This window comes from Rhinatrema bivittatum, chromosome 6 (genome assembly GCF_901001135.1).
Source record: "Rhinatrema bivittatum chromosome 6, aRhiBiv1.1, whole genome shotgun sequence".
Taxonomy (NCBI): Eukaryota; Metazoa; Chordata; class Amphibia; order Gymnophiona; family Rhinatrematidae; genus Rhinatrema; species Rhinatrema bivittatum.
The window spans coordinates 239,533,508-239,549,310 of NC_042620.1; the positions used below are offsets into that span (position 1 = coordinate 239,533,508).

At 43.5% G+C, this 15,803-nt stretch overlaps 1 protein-coding gene across 4 annotated transcripts in view; it reads left to right on the forward strand.

Moving 5' to 3' along the window:
- The window catches only part of GPC3 (glypican 3), an 883,509-nt gene that overhangs the window by 523,420 nt on the left and 344,286 nt on the right, over positions 1-15,803 (forward strand). For all 4 annotated transcript variants that reach the window (XM_029606666.1, XM_029606667.1, XM_029606665.1 and 1 more), the window contains one exon: positions 9,519-9,652. In XM_029606666.1, coding sequence (XP_029462526.1) covers positions 9,519-9,652 — 134 coding nt within the window. The remainder of the gene's footprint in view (positions 1-9,518; positions 9,653-15,803) is intronic.

The following is a 15,803-nucleotide window of genomic DNA, read 5'->3' on the forward strand; positions in this document are numbered from 1 at the left end:
AGATACCTGGAATGCCCTTCCAGAGGAGGTTGTGAAGCCAAAAATGGTAAAAGATTTCAAAGAGGCATGGGATAAACATCATGGATCCCTAAAGGCTAGAGGATGGAAATGAGGAAATGAGCACATGGGGGTAACTTGCAGGCATGGTGATTACTACCCTTAACCAACAAGCCTTCACTATTGCTCTCTGTTTTAACTGCAGGGGGAAAAGAGGAAAAGGGGAATTAGTTTTGGACAGCAACCAAAAAGGACATGAATTCTACGGTCTGGGAAAACAAATAAGCATGGGGGTAACTTGTTGATGCAGCTGCTACTTCACTTAACCAGTAAGCCTTGTACTTGTGATGTAGCTCCAGCATTGCTCTCTGCTTCAAATGGCAGGAGATGACAGGGAATTGGACTCAGACAGGAACCAACTAGGACCCTGACTTTAATGATTTGGGAAATTAAGTATAGGGGTAACTTGTATGACATGGCAGTTGCTATCATGGGCTTGCTGGGCAGACTGGATGGACCATTTGCTCCTTTTCTGTCATTATTTCTATGTAAATATGAAACATGTTCATAAAGCTGAGCACTAAGCACCCAGACAGATTGAAACTACTTTTGATTAGCAGGATAAGATTTGTAGATAGCCCACAAGCAGCCTCTCACCTCGCAGCAGGGCCCAGAGGCCGCCGCTTCCACCGCTGACTCTTCTCTTCCCCTTGCAGCCTGGAGGCTGCCGTCTGTCTTCAGAGTCACCGCCGTCCAGCTTTGTGACCAGGAGGCTGCCCATGCCTTCCTCCTGCATGGCGGGCTGTGCTGCTATGCTTCCATGCGGCCTGGAGGCTGCCGACACTCTTCCTCATGCGGCCTGGAGGCTGCCACCGTCCTTTCTCTGTGGCCCGGAGGCCCCCGCCAACCAGGTCCTCTTCTGCGGCCCAGATGCCCAGAGGCCGCTGCAGAGCTCCTCTTCCTGCAGCAGGACCCCGCCATCATCTTCTTTCTTTGTGGTAGGGAGCCGCCAAAGTCAGGGCCTTCCTTCACGGCATGGATGCCGCTCTCCATGGTCCTGCCCCTAGGTGCGCAGCTGCACCTCTCCTGCTCTGTTAAAGGGCCCACGGTAGGCAGTCCTCCTTGGCTCCTCCTGATGACGTTCCTGAGGCATCTCCCCTTCAGCCCTATAAAAAGGGCCTTCCTTCAGTCTGTCTTCGCCTTCACAAGGAGCTAGTCAGCTCCTGGATTCTTCGTTCCAGCTCTTCGATCCAGGACACCTCCGTGATCCTTCCTCGCTTCTTCAGGGCGCCCTGTTCTTCATGGGAATTCCCTGTCTTCGTCTGTGGTTCCTGGTCTCTTGTCAGATTCTGTCTCTTCAACTTCAGATGTCCAAATGTTCCTGTCTTCAGATGTCCAGATGTTCCTGTTTACAGATGCCCTTGTTTGTTCCAGTTCCTGTGTTCGGTAGTTCCTGATCTGCTAATTCCTAGCTCCGGGTCCAAGCTCACTGGACCTCGCCTCTGTATCTGATCCAGAGTCCATTTCTGGTCACTGGAGTCCTCTTCCGGCTGGATCCTTCTTCGAGCGCTGCCAGGATCCTGTTCCTCAGTCCTGCACTTGTCCCACTCTCTGCGTGGTCCGCACAGGGTGGTCCATGACCAGCCCATGGTGGGCTGTGTAGGCCACCCTGAGGGGCAGTGCCTTCCAAGTATCCTCGTCTCGTCCAAGTTCCAAGTATCCTCGTCTCGTCCGAGTTCCAAGTATCCTCGTCTCATCCAAGTTTTCAAGTTCCTATGTCTTATTCCAAGTTCCAGTACCATCGTCCATCCTCGACCTCTGTCCATCCTGTTGCATCTGCCATTTCCAGGCGGCAGATCCAAAAGTGCTATCGAGTGGCTGGAGGGCTACTCCAGAGACCAGATTGCATTGTTGGGTCTCTTCTGGCGCGTTCAGGCTCGGCAGAGGTCAGAGCTCCTGGTCTTCAGCCTGTCCACCCGTGCTTGGACACATTTCGCCTGCCTTGGCGCTTGCTCGGAGCTCCTCTGCAGTCGCGCTGTGGTGCAAGAGTACACCAATCTCTCTGGAATTGGGATCACTCCCTAGCACTCCCGCAACACAAAACATATTAAAAAAATAATGACAAGGCATGGAGAGATCTGAATAGTACCCAATCTCTACAAATATCACCTTTGTGGTCATGAGGAAAAAATGCCCTGAGAAAATTATATCCGGATACTAAGTTGTTTATATATTTCAGGATTTTTTTTTTTTAAACAATTAAGGCCTTTATGAGGGTTTGGTTTAGGAATATCAAAATGCTTTTTATATATGTAACCCCCAGGCTGATATCCCTCTCTGGGATTCCATGGGCCTATCGTTCAATCCTGGAATGTAGAAAGCCCTCTCAATCTCTTATCTTTTACATGCCCATTCTGTTCCAGGATTACCTGTGGAGGTTGAGGATAAAGAGGGAATTAGTCTCTAAGACCATGGGTGTTGTGTCACAATCACTTACTAAATTAGCAAAAATCATGCTGGAGGTCAGTCTGTGGTTCCAACATAACTTTATTGAGGTAGATTCAAGTATAAAGTGAACTTCATTGACAAGGCTGATTGGCAAACAACTTTTCACATCAGATAAAGGTTTTCTGTACAAATCTGTGACTGATTCTTTTCAAGTAATTTTCCATCCATATCCTTTCCCAATCACAAGGGGCAGTTTGTAAGATTCCCTTCAGCGTTAGGGTGATCTGCTTGGGTTCACTATCTTAACTCAGTTCCCAATTTTCTAATACCTTACTTTAGATGTTTTAAATAGACGTCTGCAGTTTCTCCAAACCTAACTCTTGGTACTTGGAGGACACCTTGCAACTTCTCTTCCAAAAATATCTTTGTGATACTTCACGTGGTTATCATCAGATGGGTTCCATTGTTCTCCTTTACTCTTCTCTCCTACCTTTATGTTGAATATCTTTATTAAGTGATACAGAATTAAAATGCACATAGAGAACAAGCATATGAATATTGTCAACAAACTTCAACCATTAAAGCAGGTCAACCAAAAGCTCAAACAAATGATCACTTATTTTCATTAGGGTGGGTACCTTCCCCCTCAACTCCCCTTACTGCAGCCGTCCCCTTCAATGCCAAGGGATCCCTGTCATAGAGAGTCCTAGGTGTAGTGTTTCTGTGCACCTCTGAACTCCCCAAGTTAACCCAATATAGAATAGAAGGGGTAGTGCCCATCTCCCTATAATCTCTAACTCCTTTTCACCCCCCTGATCCCTCCCCCCACCCCTCATCCCCCCGTTAGATCCAAATCCCATTGATCTATTACCCTCTGCTTGTCAGTAAGTATTACCATGCAACATACTAACTGACCCAGTAAAAAATGACCTTAATCATTAAGTATCAAACTTCGAGCTCTATGTGGTAGTGATTGTATATAAAGTTCCCAAGTCTGTAAAAAGGATCTGCATTGTTTAGTGGAACTTCCAGATAGCACTTTCTCCAGTTGCATCAGTCAATGAAAGTGAATTCGCCATGTCCAAAATGAAGGCTGCTCAGTGTCTCTCCAATGTAAAAGGATAGCCTTTTCCCCCACCAGACCAGCTTTTTGGAGTAAGATCCGCAGACCTAGATCTTTTTCTAAATGACGTGTCACACAATGAAACAACCATAAATATGGAGTCATCGGGAGTTGGACCCCCACCAGAGTTTCTAGGTAACCAAGAATCGCCCGCCAGTAACTCTGAATGATTGGACATTCCCAAAATACATGAGACATAGTGCCCACTGACACCTGACAGCGCTGGCATTTATCAGTGGAAGCCAATCCCACCTGAATGGTTATGTGAGGTGACACATAAGTTCGCAAAAATTTCAAGTGCATTTCCCTAAAATACATATTGCTCGCGATGGGGATTACACTCCGGATACTGAATAAGAATGTGGTAGTCGTCAACAAAAAAATCCCATCACGATTCCAACGCTCAACTGACACCTGATATGTGGTCGGGAGAATCTCTTTGGTCAACCGTCTGTAATAGACCGAAAGAGTCGGGCTTTGCATGTGATCAAATTGAAATACAGCATCTAATGCTTGAAATGCTGCCAAGTGTTGTGTGGAAGAACCCAAAGATTGTTTATAATGACGAATTTGCAAATATCCAAGTGCATGGCTCTGTAGTAACCCATAATGCTCTTGTAGAAAATCAAAAGAAAGAATTGAGCCAGTATTATCCAGAACATGTCCTAAATATGAAATTCCTTTTCCCCACCATATCTTAAAACAGGCAGATGTAGAACCTGGGGAGAAATCCAAGTTCCCTTTGAGAGATAAGAGATAAGAACATATTCTGTGAATTCCCAGACATTTCACTAAAAAAATCCATGCCTTTTGAAGAGGCAGTATTAACGGATGTAAAGCCACCTGGGATGTGAGAGCCGCCCTAGAACACATGAGAACATAACTTAGAGCTAAGGGGTTTATTAAGGTGTTCTCAGCTGTCATATTCACAACTGATGACCTCCCCAAGAACCATCCTCTTATCAATCGGAGATTGGCTGCCATGCCATAATAAGCCAGATCTGGTATCCCCATACCACCCCATAACCAGCGTTCTAGCTTTCATACCCTTCCATATAAAGTGACGTATCAGTTGGTCTATACGAGAGACATCTTCTGACTTTAGTATTAAGGGAACATTCTGAAAGACATATAGCCATTTCGGCAAGATCACCATTTTAAACAGGTTGATCCGCCCCCCCCCAACCGATAATGGGAGATCCCGCCACATCCTTAATTTATCCTAAGTTATCTGTAATAATGGATTGACATTAAGAGTGTAGGTCTGTGGAAAGGTTAATTCCCAAATATTTAATAGAACCATGTGCCCACCTCATGGGGAATGGCCCTCCCCAGTGCTCTCGAAGGGTCTCAGGGAAGGCTAGTGCTTCGGATTTATCCCAATTAATTCGCAGACCAGAAAGCACTTCATATACTCGAAATAGATCTAAGAGTGCAGGCAAGGATCGACGAGATGTGAGAAAAAGTAACACATCGTCCGCGAATGCCGCATATTTAAAATTTTCTTTCTGCCCTTCCCATTGAAATTGTATTCACCTAATGACAGAAATTTCTTGAATCACCAACAAAAGTGGTTCTAGGGTCAAAAGAAAACATAGGGGAGATAATGGGCATCCTTGCCTAGTTCCCCTCCCTACAGAAAATGAATCAGTGAGCCCCCCCATTGATTCAAATGTGAGCTTCTGGAGTAGTGTACAAAAGTTCAATAGCGTGGTAAAAAAAACCTACCAAATCCCATTAGGGATAGCACATGGAAAATGTAACCCTACTCCATCCTATCGAATGCCTTCTCTGCAACTAGGCTTACCACTAGAAAGGGATCTTCAATCCGTTTGCAGAGTGCCATTGCAATGGTTACTTGCCGAATATTCCTCAGTGCATAGTGCTTTTTAACAAACCCCCACCTGGCCTGGTTTAATTAAGGATGGCAGCACATTCCCAAGGTGATCAGCAAGGACTTTAACCAATATTTTATTATCTACGTTCAACAATGATATGGGGCGATAGGAGGCTGGAAGTAAAGGGTCTTTCCCAGGTTTAGGGAGAATAGTTACATAGGCCTGGTTCCCTTCCACAGGAAATATCCCCTGATGAATTAAAGTATTGAAAACCTTAGGGAGTAGTTTGGTGGTGGGACTCACTAGACATTTATAGAACTCCGAGCTAAACCCATCCGGACCAGGTGCTTTCAATTTATGCATCTGATGAATAACCCGTTCTACCTCTTCTTACTCCTCTCTCCTACCTTTGATACTTGAGTAGCACCTTGCAATTTCTCTTCCAAAATATCTCAGTGATATTTCAAGTGGTTAACACATCAGAAGTGCTACTCTTCTCCTTTAATTCTCACTCCTTTAGTCCTGCGGGAATTCTGCACTACTGTGCAGAATTTGTGCAGAATTCCCCTCCCCCCCGCATGGAATTGCCATTTTCTGTGCAGAATTTGGTGAAGATGGAGGAGGCCCCAATATTCAGTGAGCAGAGCTCGTCCGGTTTGCGGTGAAGATGAAGACCCCCGGTATGCTGCAAGCAGAGCTCGACCCACTTGCGGTGAAGATAAAGTCTCCGGCATGCCATAAGCGGAGCTCATCCTGCTTGTGGCAAAGATGAAGGCCCCAGTGTGCCCCGAGTGGAGTACGTCCCGCTTGTGGCAAAGATGAAGGCCCCGGAAAAGATAGAGCAGTCCCTGTTGAGAATGAGTGTGTGCAGAGGGGTGTGTGTCTGTAAGACTGCAAGCCTAGAAGGGTGAGAGAGAGCACATGTGAGGGTGCGTGAATGTGGGTGCCAGAGAGAGGGAGTCTATTGGGTGAATTTTCAAAACCCCATGCACATAAAGATAAGTAGATATGCGTGAGGCTGGGCCGAGCATGTGCCAAGCATATTTTTTAAACGGCCCGGCCACACGCATATCTCCCGTTATGCACGAAAGAGCCGGGGTTCACAAAAGGGGCAGGGTCTGGCCAGGGCGGGGTCGGCCAGGACAGTGCCATTTTATGCTGTTCTGGGGACTCGTGTGCCAGCAGGTAGCCAGCTGGCATGTGCAACTTCTACTCAGAGGAGGAAGTAAGTTATAAAACAAAAAAAAGCAATAGCTAGGGTAGATTTGAGGGGTTGGGGTGGAGAGGGGAATAGGGAGCAAGGTTAGGTAGGGGGTAAGGAACTGGGAAAAAGCCAGATTGTATCGCCACACATATTTGAAAAAATCTCCCCCTGCTCGCACGAGTGGGGCACCCACATGCACACTGATACAAAATCAGTTGTGCATGTGCACGTAGGCATCCAATTTTAGTAAATTGGCGCATCCATGTGTACGCACCATTTACCGCACAAAGATGATGTCCACGCAGGTTTTAAAATCAACCTTTTAGTGAGGAGAATGTGAAGGATTGGGTATATGTGTGAGAGATTGGGAACTGGTGTGTGTGCGAAAACGGGATTGTGTGTATGGTGAGGGTGCTTGTTTGTGAGAGAGGGAGCCTGTGTGAAGGGATTGTGTATGTGGGAGAGAGAGCCTTTATGAAGGGGTGTGTGCGAGAGAGATATAGGTATCCTGTGTGAGAGTGTATGTGTTAGAGAGAAAGGGAGTCTGTGTGGATGTGTATGCAAGAGAGAGAGGGACCCTGTATAAGGGGATGTGTATGTGCGAGAGAGAGAGAGAGAGAGACCCTGTATGAGGAGATGTGTGTGTGCAAGAGAGAGGGACACTGTATTGTGTGTGCGAGAGAGAGAGAGAGGGAGCTTGTATGAGGTGGTGTGTATGTGAACTAGAGAGAGGAAGCCAGTGCATGAGAGAGAGAGAGAGTCAAACAGAGGGAGCCTGTGTGAGGGGAAGTACTGAGAGGGGTCAAACTCTGGGAGTGGAGATAGTGGAAGAGGTTGAGCCTAGAGGGAGAGGGGAGAGATACTGGCAGGTAGAGGAGTTGGGGCCTTAGAGGACAAAGTGGCCAGGGGAGTACGGAGGGAGAATGGAAGGGACACTCTTACAGTGAACTTATAGGGGAATTCTGCTCACAATATTTAAAATTCTGTATCTTTAAGTAATAACTTTTTTCTGTATTACATTTTAAATTAATTACTTAAAGACTGTCATGCATATTATGTTATTTTGACCAATATAAAGTATGCAGAATTTTGCAGAGTTTTAAGTTTTTGTGTGTGAAATTTTTAATTTTTTTGTGCAGCATTCCCCCAGGAGTACTCCTTCTACATGAGAGCATGTTCCAGGCTCCTCAGCAGTTATGTGGTTGTGGTTCTGAATTCCCCAGCTGAAGGACCTCAGAAGGACAAAACAAAAATAGGACCAGTACTGGAAATCCATAGAATAGGGAAAAAGAGAAATAACAATCTTGCTCAATTGAAATAAGGTAAAGGAGAAAGAAATAGGAACTTAAACAAATTGTCCTGCCTCCTCCAAAATGAAACTGAAAATTCATTGCTGATTACAGCCAGGCTCATATATTTATGGCAGAGAGCCATTGCCATGGCAGCAGCCCATAAGGGGGAGTTGAATATCAGGTGGCTGGCTCTTAACACTAGCACGCTACCTGTATAAATTTCAGAAAACCAAAACAGCTAGACCACCATCTTAAGTTGTGGATTTTCTGTTTTCCTTTCCTAGGGGCAGCGTGATCAGGGCTGTGCCCTGGTTTTCTGTTTGTTTCAAGCCTTTGAACCTCCATGGATATTTTCAGTTACTTTTAGACATAGGAATTTTATTCCACCCGTCCTATCTATTCAACTTTTACATTGCTGAACATTCAAGGAAGAGGTTACTTCAGTCAGAAGGAACCTGAGGATCATCAGTATCCAGAGGAGAGATGATTTACAGCCATCCAGAGGAGGAGAAGGAGAAAGGGGAGTTAGGAGTTGGGATGGACCCCCATGGGGCCATGAACATCTACTAAAGATGTTGAGAGAAAAGGAGTATGTTTTCTCATGTATATCTCTTAGTATTTTCTTGGGCGATTAAGAAATTTTAATAAAGATAACTGGAGTGAGGGAATTTGGAGCAGAAAGACTATAATTCTTCAGTTTAATTATTTTTCTCCTCTATTTTTGATATTGAGACATCTTTTGGAGGATTACAGCTTTCTACATTTTGTTTTTGTGGTCTTTGGAGTCAAGCTAAAAGGTGTGGACATTGAGTTTGTGACCAGTCTCCTCTTGGGCCTCACAGAAGATTTCTGGTTCCCATTTGGCATATCTTAGTGGACTAACCCCATTCTGGGGCTGCAGCAGTGTCATTCACCCTCTCTGTAGTCTCTGAAGATGGCCTCCACAGAAAGGGGGGGTTACATTACCTCAGCAAGTGAGTCAAGCCTTAGTCTACTAGAACAACAAAATCTGAGGAGGTGTAGAGCTAACAAGCAAGCAAGCAAGCAGCACAGGCCACAGGAACTCTGAAATATCATTACCTGTTTACTATCCGCCATAGCTGTTCCTAATCCTGCTTCTTTTCTCCCTGTGGCGCCTCCACAGGCTTCCTGTCTGAATCCAAAATAGAGAACTAATATCGCAGGATCTATAACATCTACGAAATTCACAATTTATAGAGTTTCTTACTGATCAGCTGCTTTCCACGGTTTTATCTGTGTTGTCCACTAGAAAGTATTAAGGCCATACCTTTTCAAAGTATTTGAAAAGGTATGGCCTTAATGATGGGCGCTAAAACTCTTGGCAGGGTGGGATATGATTGGCAGAGAAGCCATATTTTCAAAGATGTTCCATTAAACCTAGATAGGTTTAAAACTGTAAAAACATATAAGGAAGAATTCAATATTATGGAACTTGAAAATACAATTTAACAACAGAGATTGTTTTCCTTTAAAAATTTCCACAATGTAGAGAAAGCACTAGAAAGGGCAGGGAAAGTTCATTCATTTTATAATTTATTACAAGTACCACATCAGTAACTGCAACATATAATTCCTCCTTTTATTTTTTTTTCTAGATTAATAAATTATGTAACCACTCTAAGCAAAGGCAATCTCGATCTGCTTATTACCCTGAAAACCTTCTTATCGACAAGAAAGTGTTAAAGGTCGCTCGCATGGAAAATGAAGAAACTCTATCCAGCAGAAAAAGGTACATTTTCCATTACCCATAAATGTTTCTCTGTATGAAGTACGTAAAAAAATGCTACACAAAAATACCCTTTAGGAAAATGGAAAATATTTGTTTGATTGCATAGTGAACTGTGGAGAAGTGTTAGTAATGTTTTTTTAAAATAAATAAATAAATAGTTATATTGCCATTACAAACCATGACACAAATGTTTTAGTGTATCCCAGATAACAGTTTTCCTTGAAGTAAGACCAAGATCCCTTATTCCAAAAAGACTGCCCATGTCCTGTACCTATGGCAGAAAATAAAACCCTTGGAATTTTGCTGGTACTATTATAAACTCATCTGTCTGTACAGATTACCTCATTTCACTCTTTCTGCAAAAAAAGAAAAACAAAGATGGTTTATTTATTATTTAAGATTTGACAATCTAGATGGTCATCCTTTTTATATCGTGCAAGTGCCACATTTAAATATCTTTAAGTTTTTAGATAATTTTTATGTTCAAAACTTTTTATTGCATTTCAAATCTTAGCATAAACAACAAATACAATTTAGACCTGATGGAGAGGGTTTCTTCATACCATCAAGTGAATCACTATGCTAAGAAATACAGATTTAACAATCCATGAACCCCCTTCCCCCCCCCCCCCCCCCCCTTATCCTGAACATCACTGTATTAGCACTAATACCAGGCGCTGTTACAGAGGGGCAGCCCACTACCATCGGGCACTTAAAGAAAACTACATCTTGTGAGAAAAAGACACAAAAAATAGTAAAAATGAACTGAGATGTTAAAAGAGAAAATCAGTGATGTGAAGACTTGCCCCCCCCCCCCCCCCCCGATGTCATGACGACCAGCCAGCGGTGACCCGATTAACGTCGCGATTACACCAGGCGTTGCGTGCCGGGCGTGACAAAGGGGTTTTCCCCTTTGTGCTTCCCTTCATGCTAACCTTTGTGCTCCTTCTAATATAATTATATTTATGTTTATGTTAATAATTTAACTTTTATTAATGTTATTTAGCTTTTTGCTTTGTTTAAAATTATTTCATTATTGACGTTTAAATGTATTAGACTAAGGAATTTTACTTCCTGCTCATTCTGTTTCATTGTAAACCGGTTTGATACGCATTTTATGCAGGAAAATCGGTATAAAAAAAACTTTAAATAAATAAATAATGCCAGTTCCACCACCAGGTTGATGTTTCATTATATGGGACAATCATGTTGGCAAGTCATTTATAATCAAACCTGTTGCATAAGGGGACAAAGAATTCAAATATATTTCCCACCTCTCCACAACATCCCGCTTTTTCCTAACGACCCAATTTTTTCAATACATGTATCTGATATACACGTTTGATGCACAACATTTTTCAATTGTGCCAAGGTTGGTGGATCCGCAGATAACCATTTCTGCAAGAAACATTTCTTTGCTAACAATATCATCAGTCTGCACCACCACTTAACATATTTATTACAAAATGTGACACCTCTCACATCATCCCATAAAAATATATTTACCTCTAACGGGAATATAATACTACTGTCATCCTATAAAGGTATCCTCTGACAGCATTCCAGAATCTGTGGAGAGTTGGACATTTCCAAAACTGATGACCCAGAGTCCCTTCCACCTCCCCACATTTGCTAAAATTGTCCCAAATCTGTAATTCCCGACCTATTAGCAATCATGGAAGAGAATTAGAATTTTTGTAGAAATTTAAATTGGTTTTCCTTAAGGTTAACATTAAAGGTCTGAGCTCTTGTGAAGCATCCAGCATAATATGCCGGTCAGTTTAGTCCCCAACTCTCTATTCCAACACTCTACTAAATTTTCAAGGCTCAGTGTGGTCTTTTGCTTATGTAATAACTTGTACCAGAAGTAAATTGTATGCCTGCTTGCATCTTCTAAGTCTAGAAAATCCAAGAGGTGGTCCCAAACAGAGTATTTTTATGCCTATAATGGCAACCTATTGTACATATCCAAATTTCTGTAACAGTTTATCGCATAAGCTTTGTGTAACTGCGAATCCCTTTGTAAATTTCTTGCTCAACTGAAGCCAGCTGTGGAATATGCACATTTTCAGTGATCCATGTGGCAGGCACTTTTCTGACTCTGAAGAGTATATGGACACTATTTAAATTGCAGTATCTTCCCCCTGTGTGGAATTTAGTGGTCCAAAAATCAGCCAGGCCAAGAACTGAGTCCCCAGTCATATTAGGATGTTGTTTTTAAAACTATTTTAATCCAGATTATAAAATTCTGACCATAAATTGCAATCCATAAATGACACTGTACCAGAGACTAACCACATCGGAGCAGTGGGTTGACAACAAGGGAAATCAGGGTTCAAATCCCACTGCCACTCCTTGTGACCTTGGGCAAGTCATTTCACCCTCATTGTGCCTCAGCTACAAATGGAGGGCCTCATTTACTAAACATTTTCTCCATATATCCAGAATGGAAGAAAAGCCTTAGTAAATCAGACCCTTATCAGCGCACCTATTTTAAGAAGCGTCCATGGACACGCGTATCTCCCGGTATGTGCACAAAAGAAAATTTCCCAAAAAGGAGCGGGGCATGGTCTGGGCGGGGCATGGGTGTTCCGGGAATTTAAATGGAAACCAGCATGTAAGTATTTACGTGCACAAGCACGTGCCGGGGTCCCCTACCGCATACTTTACTTCTGCGTATAGATGGCGTGTAAGTTATAAAACAAAATAAACTAGGCTAGTCAGTGGGATTTTAATAGTTGGGGCAGATAGGGTAAAAGAGTGGTTATTTGGGGGGGGGGGGGGTTAGGAAGTCTTATCCTGTAACTGGGCAAAGTGGGAAAGAATTGATTTAACTGGTATTTGTGTTGGCGGACGTGTATATTAAAATCCCCCCCGCTTATGCGGTAGAAGCGGCACATGTGCAAACATATAAAATAGGGTTCACATCTACACGCGTCCAGCCGATTTTATACGATGTGCGCATATACGCATGCATGTTATAAAATGGCCACATCCATGGGCCTGAGCCAGCCTATGCGAGTTCATGTACGCCTGCACAGCTGTTTTAAAGCTACTGTCTTAGATTTTAAGCCCTTCAGTAACAGGGAAATACCTATAGTACCTGAATGTAACTCACCTTAAGCTACATTGAGAAAATCTGTGAGCTAAATAAACAAAATAAAATAAACTAGACCCTTTCGATCTTGGCTATGGTGAATAATATTGTGCCGGATTTTAAGACGTACGCCCTATTTTATAACATGCGCGCGCAGATGTTATAAAATCCGGGGTCGGCGCGCACAAGGGGGTGCACACTAGTGCACCTTGCGCATGCCGAGCCCTAGGGGAGCCCCGATGGCTTTCCCCGTTCCCTCCGCCCCTTCCCCACCTTCGTTTCCCTTCCCCTATCTAACCCGCCTCCCAGCCCTACCTAAACCCCCCACCAACCTTTATTTTATAAGTTGCGCCTGCCTCCGGGCAGGTGTAGGTTGAGCGCGCCGGCCGATGGCCGGCCCGCAATCTTGACACAGCACCAAATGGCCGCTGTGCCTGGAGGCTCCAGCCCTGCTCCACCCCCAGACTACCCTGCCTCTCCCATTCCCCTCCCCTTTTTTCAAGCCCCGGGACATACGCGTGTCCTGGGGCTTTGCGCGCGTCACCGGGCCTATGCAAAATAGGCTCGGCACGTGCAGGAGCAGTTATGCGCGTAACCCTTTTAAAATCCGCCCCATTGTGTTTAGTTTTTGGGGAACAGTAATGAAGACCTTTGCCTTGGGTGACCCAAACAATGACCAACTTGAAATACTCCTTCACCTAATGTCTAGTGCGAAAACAAGACACTGGGCACCCCCAGATAAGAAAATATATTTTTCATTAAAAGTTGCTTTCTCCATAGTTCATGGATTTTTTCCAGGTGAGCAGCACCAAATAAGCAGGTTGTGTGTGTGTGGTGGGAGGGGGAAGTTAGAGTTATGAGAGTGGCAACGGGAGCATACAGCTTACTTATAGGCCTACCAGGGAGGGAAGAAATCATGCCTACCTACTTTCAGAAAAAGGCTTAAGACTTGGCTATTTAAGCAAGCCTTCCCAGATCCCAATTGAATGATAGCAACTTTTTATAAGAGACTTCACAATATAATGTAAATAATTAATCCTAACTGCTCGGTTATCTTACTCTATTTCTCTCCCCAGTTATATGACCCTTGTTGTAATGTAACTTTTGATCTCTTTACACTTGTTTATTTTCCGTTTTTTGTTCACACCCCCTTGTTTTATGTAAACCGGCATGATGTGGTTTCTAATCACGAATGCCGGTATAGAAAAACTCTAAATAAATAAAATAAATAAATATAAATAAAATAAATAATAATAATAATCATAAATAATATTAATACATTTCTAAAACATCAATCATAGTTCCACATACTTTCCACAACTAGAATTGTACATTAGAACTATTTACATAATGTCTCTGCTGGGGTGCTCGTGTCCATCACTAGTTCTTGTGGGGAAGCTTGCCACCATTTCCTTATCGGTATACAAATAGACCAGTCAGATGGGGAATCCTATGGGGGAACCCCAAATCATGAAAAGATCCCACCTGAGTCCAAAGTTCTGTCTCTTACCCATAGCCTGTGTCCTGGTCCCTTTGGGGTGGATATCTGGTTGGAAATCTCCAGATACTGACATTTCGTCCCACACTGTATTTCAGTTCTAGGTGATTTCTCTGGGGAGAAAAGTCTGATGTTTTCAGTCTGGAACAAAGTTCTCTATCTCTTTACTCCGTTGTGAGGAGTGGTGGGAAAAAAATCCTCTACACTATCCAGAAGGGGAAAAAAATCCAAATTTATCTAAGTCCCAAAATCTCATGCTGGATAAATACTGTCACTGGTCTTGCTTCCTCTAGGGAGTAGAGGGATGGCTCACAGATCTCCAATCCCTGCTGTCTTGATTGGGGGGGGGGGGGGGGTTGCCCCTCTCCAAAGGGTTCAGGGTGTTCCCCAGAAAAAGAAAACCAAACCAAAATCTCCAAAAATCTCTCTCTCAAAAATGAGGCAAACCCTCTCAGACATGCGTTGTACTGATGAGGAATCTCTTCTAAATGCAGAAAAAACACAAACTTGGGATAGTGGGCCCAACCTAACAGGGGAAAAGAGAAAATAGCTCCTTACTTTTCAAGAGCCAACTCAAAATGACCATACTTTCTATACCACTAATTCCTCCTAGTGCTCTTGGGATAGCCAGTCACAGTCAATTCATTGTAGAGACTAAAATAGAATGGAAAATCCCACTAAGCTATTATTACTAATGGTCAGGAATCTAGGGCCATTTAATGGCTGACTAAAGAGTCAGCCACATTCTCTCCTCCCCATGAAAAAACTGTGTGAGAGGGTCGGGCACTCGCTTAAATACAATTTTTCCAGTGCTCTGTACATAAAAGACATATTACACACATAACGATATTGCAACATCTGGCCAAATGGAGCCTATGCCCAGCTGCGTCCAGGCTGAAAGCTCAGGACTTTACCTTAGCACACGTAATAGTTACAATACATTACATATGCTTCCTCTACCACCTTCATCTTCTGAACCTTCAGCTCCATTGTTGCCTCCGTTCTCTTAGGGGGAGAACCAATTACCAAACAATGTTCCTACCTGTTCCCCAGAGTTGGAAGCCATACCCAGTGGGTCGTAACCCACTCTCCTTTGACTCTCTCTGTTACTTTACACTCTCTGGTGGACACCGAGGAGGTAGTTCATCATGGCAGTAGGCCGGCTAGCCTTGGCCCATGCTCAAACTCCATACCAGTACATGGAAGAAACATAGCCAACCAGGAGGTGCTTGTATTCTGACTAACATGCCCATCCATGTTCAGTTTACATTACACATGCTTGTCCATTTATATCTCACCATTACACTGTAGTATACCCGAGAGGGGTACTTAACCACCTTATACCTTCTTCTATATACACTTTAACTCCATCCTCTGTTCTCCAAGGGGGAGATCTTCTTATGACTTCCAGTATTGCTCCTCCAATCCTTACACATAGCCTGTGAAAGGAAACCCATTAATTTCAAAGAGACCAGAACCTCAACATATTATTCCATATGTTATTGTTCTTTGTAAGGGCTATGCCCACAAGTTATTAGTTGTATGTAAACCGATAC